The 8,539-nt window shown below is 48.8% G+C and overlaps 1 protein-coding gene across 3 annotated transcripts in view; it reads right to left on the bottom strand.

The window, feature by feature from the left end:
- Window positions 1-651: 651 nt before the first annotated feature.
- PACC1 (proton activated chloride channel 1) overlaps window positions 652-8,539 on the bottom strand; it is a 51,931-nt gene continuing 44,043 nt past the window's right edge. For all 3 annotated transcript variants that reach the window (XM_088458318.1, XM_088458319.1, XM_088458320.1), the window contains exons 6-8: window positions 6,364-6,508; window positions 5,399-5,506; window positions 652-1,432 (exon numbers count right to left, since the gene is read on the bottom strand). In XM_088458318.1, coding sequence (XP_088314444.1) covers window positions 1,271-1,432; window positions 5,399-5,506; window positions 6,364-6,508 — 415 coding nt within the window. In that variant the 3' untranslated portion in view covers window positions 652-1,270. The remainder of the gene's footprint in view (window positions 1,433-5,398; window positions 5,507-6,363; window positions 6,509-8,539) is intronic.

Raw genomic sequence — 8,539 nt, 5'->3', positions numbered from 1 at the left:
TCCCTGGTGCAGGTACTGTATACGGGACAGCTTCTGTGTGTGACCCGCTCCCTGGTGCAGGTACTGTATACGGGACAGCTTCTGTGTGTGACCCGCTCCCTGGTGCAGGTACTGTATACGGGACAGCTTCTGTGTGTGACCCGCTCCCTGGTGCAGGTACTGTATACGGGACAGCTTCTGTGTGTGACCCGCTCCCTGGTGCAGGTACTGTATACGGGACAGCTTCTGTGTGTGACCCGCTCCCTGGTGCAGGTACTGTATACGGGACAGCTTCTGTGTGTGACCCGCTCCCTGGTGCAGGTACTGTATACGGGACAGCTTCTGTGTGTGACCCGCTCCCTGGTGCAGGTACTGTATACGGGACAGCTTCTGTGTGTGACCCGCTCCCTGGTGCAGGTACTGTATACGGGACAGCTTCTGTGTGTGACCCGCTCCCTGGTGCAGGTACTGTATACGGGACAGCTTCTGTGTGTGACCCGCTCCCTGGTGCAGGTACTGTATAAGGGACAGCTTCTGTGTGTGACCCGCTCCCTGGTGCAGGTACTGTATACGGGACAGCTTCTGTGTGTGACCCGCTCCCTGGTGCAGGTACTGTATACGGGACAGCTTCTGTGTGTGACCCGCTCCCTGGTGCAGGTACTGTATACGGGACAGCTTCTGTGTGTGACCCGCTCCCTGGTGCAGGTACTGTATACGGGACAAATCCCTTATTCTTCCCAGTGACAGACAAACGCTGACCTCAGACCCGGCCTTTGTGAGCTCACTCACATGGCAAAGCTTACGCTGGCGAGACCTGTACATACATACGTTAGTGATCATCACTGGCAGAACATTCACGTCCAGTTTCCTCCCAGGCTACTTCCACGTTAAATATGTTTTGTTTTTTTTTTGTTCACATTTTATCGGACAATCGGCGGCAGCCAGTGCTCTCCGCTCGTCCACCAGCCGTAGCACACCATCAGGCTCTACCTAAGAAGTCGTTCGGATGTGACACCGCCGTCTTTCCCGGCAGACATGGTCTCTGTTCATCCATTTTTCTGTTGTGCGTATATTTTTTACATTTCGGTGATCTGGCTGCTACGGAGTGTACACCGCACCTTCTGGTTAGGACTGGCGGCGGCACCAGCCACCTGCTAAACTACTTTTATATTACACCTAACTAACAAAATAAAGTTACTGAGCCACGTCCAAGCCCCAGACAAGCAGCTCGGTCCAGGCCCGGTGCTCCTACAGTAACATGGGGGAGGCGCCCCGATCCTCCATCCCGACTTCAGCTTATGTGGTTCAGCTCCCGCGCCCTCTTCCTCAGGTGCCGCTTGCGGAGTTTGATCATCCACTTCACGCTGAGCTTGGCGAAGTCTGCAGCTTTAAATAACACCAGGAAGACTCCGCAGAGCAGAGCAATCATGCTCCAGGGGTTGGCAGTGATGATCTGCAGAACGAAAATGAAATCAGTAAAGGAAATAAGAGACATGTAAATGACGGGTATGACAAGCAGATGTGTACGGGCTCTGCTATAGGCGGCTTGTTAGCTCTGCAGCCGTCCTGCGGTTCTCGGTATGACAAGCAGATGTGTACGGGCTCTGCTATAGACGGCTTGTTAGCTCTGCAGCCGTCCTGCAGTTCTCGGTATCACAAGCAGATATGTACGGGTTCTGCTATAGGCGACTTGTTAGCTCTGCAGCCGTCCTGCGGTTCTCGCTATGATAAGCAGATGTGTACGGGCTCTGCTATAGGCGGCTTGTTAGCTCTGCAGCCGTCCTGAGGTTCTCGTTATGACAAGCAGATGTGTACGGGTTCTGCTATAGGCGGCTTGTTAGCTCTGCAGCCGTCCTGCGGTTCTCGGTATGACAAGCAGATGTGTACGGGCTCTGCTATAGGCGGCTTGTTAGCTCTGCAGCCGTCCTGCGGTTCTCGCTATGATAAGCAGATGTGTACGGGCTCTGCTATAGGCGGCTTGTTAGCTCTGCAGCCGTCCTGAGGTTCTCGTTATGACAAGCAGATGTGTACGGGTTCTGCTATAGGCGGCTTGTTAGCTCTGCAGCCGTCCTGCGGTTCTCGGTATGACAAGCAGATGTGTACGGGCTCTGCTATAGGCGGCTTGTTAGCTCTGCAGCCGTCCTGCAGTTCTCGGTATCACAAGCAGATGTGTACGGGTTCTGCTATAGACGGCTTGTTAGCTCTGCAGCCGTCCTGAGGTTCTCGTTATGACAAGCAGATGTGTACGGGCTCTGCTATAGGCGGCTTGTTAGCTCTGCAGCCGTCCTGCGGTTCTCGGTATGACAAGCAGATGTGTACGGGCTCTGCTATAGGCGGCTTGTTAGCTCTGCAGCCGTCCTGCAGTTCTCGGTATCACAAGCAGATGTGTACGGGTTCTGCTATAGACGGCTTGTTAGCTCTGCAGCCGTCCTGAGGTTCTCGTTATGACAAGCAGATGTGTACGGGCTCTGCTATAGGCGGCTTGTTAGCTCTGCAGCCGTCCTGCGGTTCTCGGTATGACAAGCAGATGTGTACGGGCTCTGCTATAGGCGGCTTGTTAGCTCTGCAGCCGTCCTGCGGTTCTCGCTATGACAAGCAGATGTGTACGGGCTCTGCTATAGGCGGCTTGTTAGCTCTGCAGCCGTCCTGCGGTTCTCGGTATGACAAGCAGATGTGTACGGGCTCTGCTATAGGCGGCTTGTTAGCTCTGCAGGCGTCCTGCGGTTCTCGCTATGACAAGCAGATGTGTACGGGCTCTGCTATAGGCGGCTTGTTAGCTCTGCAGCCGTCCTGCGGTTCTCGGTATCACAAGCAGATGTGTACGGGTTCTGCTATAGGCGACTTGTTAGCTCTGCAGGCGTCCTGCGGTTCTCGCTATGACAAGCAGATGTGTACGGGCTCTGCTATAGGCGGCTTGTTAGCTCTGCAGCCATCCTGCGGTTCTCGGTATGACAAGCAGATGTGTACGGGCTCTGCTATAGGCGGCTTGTTAGCTCTGCAGCCGTACTGCGGTTCTCGCTATGACAAGCAGATGTGTACGGGTTCTGCTATAGGCAGCTTGTTAGCTCTGCAGCCGTCCTGCGGTTCTCGCTATGAGAAGCAGATGTGTACGGGTTCTGCTATAGGCGGCTTCTTAGCTCTGCAGCTGTCCTGCGGTTCTCGCTATGACAAGCAGATGTGTACGGGTTCTGCTATAGGCGGCTTGTTAGCTCTGCAGCCGTCCTGCGGTTCTCGCTATGACAAGCAGATGTGTACGGGTTCTGCTATAGGCGGCTTGTTAGCTCTGCAGCGTCCTGCGGTTCTCGGTATGACAAGCAGATGTGTACGGGCTCTGCTATAGACGGCTTGTTAGCTCTGCAGCCGTCCTGCGGTTCTCGCTATGACAAGCAGATGTGTACGGGTTCTGCTATAGGCGGCTTGTTAGCTCTGCAGCCGTCCTGCGGTTCTCGCTATGACAAGCAGATGTGTACGGGCTCTGCTATAGGCGGCTTGTTAGCTCTGCAGCCGTCCTGCGGTTCTCGCTATGACAAGCAGATGTGTACGGGCTCTGCTATAGGCGGCTTGTTAGCTCTGCAGCCGTCCTGCGGTTCTCGGTATGAGAAGCAGATGTGTACGGGTTCTGCTATAGGCGACTTGTTAGCTCTGCAGCCGTCCTGCGGTTCTCGCTATGACAAGCAGATGTGTACGGGCTCTGCTATAGACGGCTTGTTAGCTCTGCAGCCGTCCTGCGGTTCTCGGTATGACAAGCAGATGTGTACGGGCTCTGCTATAGACGGCTTGTTAGCTCTGCAGCCGTCCTGCGGTTCTCGGTATGACAAGCAGATGTCTACGAGTTCTGCTATAGGCGGCTTGTTAGCTCTGCAGCTGTCCTGCGGTTCTCGCTATGACAAGAAGATGTGTACGGGTTCTGCTATAGGCGGCTTGTTAGCTCTGCAGCCGTCCTGCGGTTCTCGCTATGACAAGCAGATGTGTATGGGCTCTGCTATAGGCGGCTTGTTAGCTCTGCAGCCGTCCTGCGGTTCTCGGTATGACAAGCAGATGTGTACGGTTTCTGCTATAGGTGGCTTGTTAGCTCTGCAGCCGTCCTGCGGTTCTCGGTATGACAAGCAGATGTGTACGGGTTCAGCTATAGGCGGCTTGTTAGCTCTGCAGCCGTCCTGCGGTTCTCGGTATGACAAGCAGATGTGTACGGGTTCTGCTATAGGCGGCTTGTTAGCTCTGCAGCCGTCCTGCGGTTTTCGGTATGAGGAGTGTGAAGACTGCACATTTCTCCGCTCGCTGCTGGCGGCCCACGTCTTGTAAACCGTGCGAATGGAAACGCGCAGCCTTATGTGCGGCAGTGACGTTAGCTGGCGGAGCACTTACTACTTACTGTCACCCACACCGTCCGTTCTGACGTTTCCTGGCAAGATTACACATGTGTAGGCTGGCAGCTCATTAGCTACATACGTCATCTACCTACAGCTGCATCGGCATACTGGCGCCGACATACTGCGGAATCGCAGCTGCGATCGCATTAGTGTCCTCTGCAGAATCAGGCCCAATGATCGGTAAAGTGCATTTAGAGAACAATTCCATGTCTATATATTAGAAATGGTAAAAGGTCGACGCTGTGGAGACAGAATATTAGATCGGCCTAATTCCGGTGTTACTGCGTTTGGTGGCTCTGAATAGTGAGCGACCTGGGCGCTTGTCCCTTCTGCAGCGGTCCCACGGGGGACACATATAAATGTTTCTTCTAGTATAGGCCCGATTCTGGGGTACACTCAGTCCGCACCCAATGCTACATTTCAGCAGTGTTTTGCGACTGCACATGTGCAAACATTTCTAAGCCGTACGGTGCAGAGCATACGCACAATGGCGCTGTTGCAATTGGGTCAGAGCGTGACTGGGAGGCGGCTAGTAGTGCATGCAAACATGGTCCTTTCAGTGGGCGTGTTATGGGAGGGTCACTGATAGCGGCTGCATACAGACGCACAGCGCAGGTATGGGAGGGTGTGGTCAGACGGTGGAACCTGTGCTATAAGTGGGCGTCTCAGTCCTTGCACCTTCAGCCGCACAGATATACACACGGGAAGGGGTTTGCATAAAATCAGACAGGCGACCGCTACTCAGAATCAGGCGCAAGGTGGCATTGCGACGCTCCTCATTATCCTCAGTACCTGACCTGCACATTTCTCAGCCAACTCTATAGACTATGAGACTTATTTACTCATGAGATGCACATACCCTAAGCTGTACCCGTATGTTCTCTATATACCCGTATGACCCAGCCAGCTGTGCGCGTCAGACAGAGGAAAGTCTGGGTGTGACTGGTAACAGCATCTGGGTGCCGAGTACATTGTGTTCTGCGATGGGTTACGCAAGGCGCAAATATCGATCATGTCCACAGCGCCAGCGAATAGCGCTCTATACTCACGTCCTGAATTTCCTGGATATAGGGATCTTTCCATTCAAAAACCACAAAAAACAACTGGTCTCCCTTCTCCACCGTAGGTCTCCGGTCAATGTAATTCACCACACTGGTCTGTAATTAGAGAAAGCACAACATACTCGCATCATTTAGTAATGGTAAAAATGGCATTATGGGTTATTTCTCTAACACTGATGTCCACGTGACCTTTTACTGTTCCTGTGACCGTAGCACGTCTATGCTTCTTTGTGTGACTGTCTGAGGCATGTGCTCAGAATCCTTCACTAGAAACGCATTTCACATGTGCTTAGATTCCTTCACTGCAAGAAGCGTATTTCACATGTGGTCAGAATCCTTCACTACAAGAAGCGCATTTCACGTTTGCTCAGAATCCTTCACTAGAAGAAGCGCATTTTGCATGTGCTCAGAATCCTTCACTAGAAACGCATTTCACATGTGCTCAGATTCCTTCACTACAAGAAACGCATTTCACATGTGCTCAGATTCCTTCACTACAAGAAACGCATTTCGCATGTGCTCAGAATCCTTCACTACAAGAAGCGCATTTCGCATGTGCTCAGAATCCTTCACTACAAGAAGCGCATTTCACGTTTGCTCAGAATCCTTCACTAGAAGAAGCGCATTTTGCATGTGCTCAGAATCCTTCACTACAAGAAGCGCATTTCGCATGTGCTCAGAATCCTTCACTAGAAGCGCATTTCACATGTACTCAGAATCCTTCACTACAAGAAACGCATTTCACATGTGCTCAGATTCCTTCACTACAAGAAACGCATTTCGCATGTGCTCAGAATCCTTCACTACAAGAAGCGCATTTCGCATGTGCTCAGAATCCTTCACTACAAGAAGCGCATTTCACGTTTGCTCAGAATCCTTCACTAGAAGAAGCGCATTTTGCATGTACTCAGAATCCTTCACTAGAAGAAGAGCATTTCACATGCATCTCTCACCTCTTGTCGGAATTCCACGGATTCGCTCCCATCTTCCTCTGTTGTCTTCACTAAGGACATTTTCACCCAAGTGCGGAATCCCCCAGAGAACTTCCAGCTGGAGAAGGAACTCTCACAGTCCTGCATGAATTTCTTCTGGTCTGCACTGAAGGAACATACATATATATCTTATCACTTTATCATCCTATTTTAGTCTCACCTCATTGTTTAATACCTAGCGTTGTTTTATTCCGGTGATTGTTCCACTTGCGAAGCACGCAGAGAACGCTCCACTATATAAAAATATTTTAACAGCCATTTTAGAATTATGTTGATGTGATTTTTTTTCCTTTTTAGGACGACCCGTCACAGTTTGGAAAATTAGTTCTTTAGTTGTTCTAATTAGTTCTCCAAATGCACTAAAATCATATGCATTTTAGATATGCTCATTAACTACACACAGGCTATGACTATACAAGGGTAATGACACCATAGGAATAACAATACCCTTGAATATTAAAGTCTTACAATAATAAGACTAAAGCCGGCCACACACTAGACCAACTTACATCCAACCAGCCAACTAGTTGATTGGTTGGAATGAAAATCTGGTAACGTATGGGAGTAACTGATGATCAGCAATTTGCTCCTAAATGCCAGAAAACAGATGAAAATGGCGTCAGACAAGTTTGTTAAATGTTTGATCTAAACAATTTGTTCAAACAACAGTTTTTGTTCATTTTCCGGCATTTGGGAGCAAATTGCTGATTGTCATTTGCTTTCAGACCTTACCAGATTCTCATTCCAACCAATCAACTAGTTGGCTGGTTGGACAGATAATCTTTAGATGTGTGGCCAGCTTAAGACCCTATTTGAATGCAGTATTATAACTACTTTATGTGTGGACATAAATGTGACAAATAATAAACCACAATAAATAAATATATCAGTGATAACTAATACTAAGGAATTCACTGCTTAAACTTTGTGGTTATTAATTTAAAGAAGAAATACAGGTGCACAACTCCAAATTAACTGATTATATATAAATAAATTAGGGATGTGCAGGCTCGTATAGGTTCGAGTTTGCACGTTGAGTTCGGATTTTTCCCTCCAAAAAAAGGAACTCAGAAAGAGGCAAAACGTCATCTTGCATGGACGATCATCATCATTCCTGGACTTTTTAATATATACACAAAGAAGAAATACAGGTGCACAACTCCAAATTAACTGATGTGTATATATCAATGGTCTCCACAGGTAGCACCTCCAATTATATATATATGTGCAGTCTGAGATCCATTTTCTTTGTAAACTAATTAGTGCATTGATTTGCACACCTGGGAAGCCTGAGCCACTTCCCACTCAGACTAGCACTTCTACTACATTGGTTACAGCATGGAGTCTGGCAATGTAATATGCACACCAGTCAGAGGCACAATATAGGTAAGTCCTGCTAATATTTAGACTGTGTAGTGCAGCTTTGGTTCATTTTTGGGGTGTGGGTCCCCCTAGATTGCTTTGCTGATCTGCTTCAGGGCACCGCAGTATAACACATTTTCCTTTAACACAATTTAATACTTCACTGTCTGTTTCCTTTATATATATGTATTTCACTTTTTTATTTTTATGCTTTATATGCGGCCAGTGGCTGCTCTTAACACTTCACTTTTCTTATTAGAGCGGTGCCTTGGGGTGGTTTGGCTGGGCTAGTTTGGGGGTGTCCTGCGCTCTGGATTTGAGCCTTAGTATGTTAGGGACCTGCCCGACAAGAGGTTATGGTGGGCAGGCCGATAAGCTTGGCCAAGATTATGCCAAAAACTTCTATTGTATTTACTGCAAAATGTATTTATTTATATATAATCAGTTAATTTGGAGTTGGTCACCTGTATTTCTTCTTTGTGTATACATCAATGGTCTCCACAGGTAGCACCTCCAATTATATATATATGTCCAGAATGTGCAGTCTGAGATCCATTTTCTTTGGTTATTAACTTAAGGCCCCCATACATCAGAGATTGATTGCAGCAATCGTGCAATTTGCAATCGATTGTGTATAAAAATCTTTCCCTTTTTCAATCGATTGCAAATTGCACGATTGCTGCAATCAATCTCTGATGTATGGGGGCCTTTAGCATTGTACAAGCAGGGATCCTGTGCAATAAGAAACTACCATATATAACTACATGTGGCCAAT

The sequence above is a fragment of the Taudactylus pleione genome, unplaced genomic scaffold (genome assembly GCF_031769625.1).
Source record: "Taudactylus pleione unplaced genomic scaffold, aTauple2 ptg000825l, whole genome shotgun sequence".
Lineage (NCBI taxonomy): Eukaryota > Metazoa > Chordata > Amphibia > Anura > Myobatrachidae > Taudactylus > Taudactylus pleione.
The sequence above is the reverse complement of the archived record's forward strand: the minus strand, read 5'-3'. Positions and strand labels throughout refer to the sequence as shown.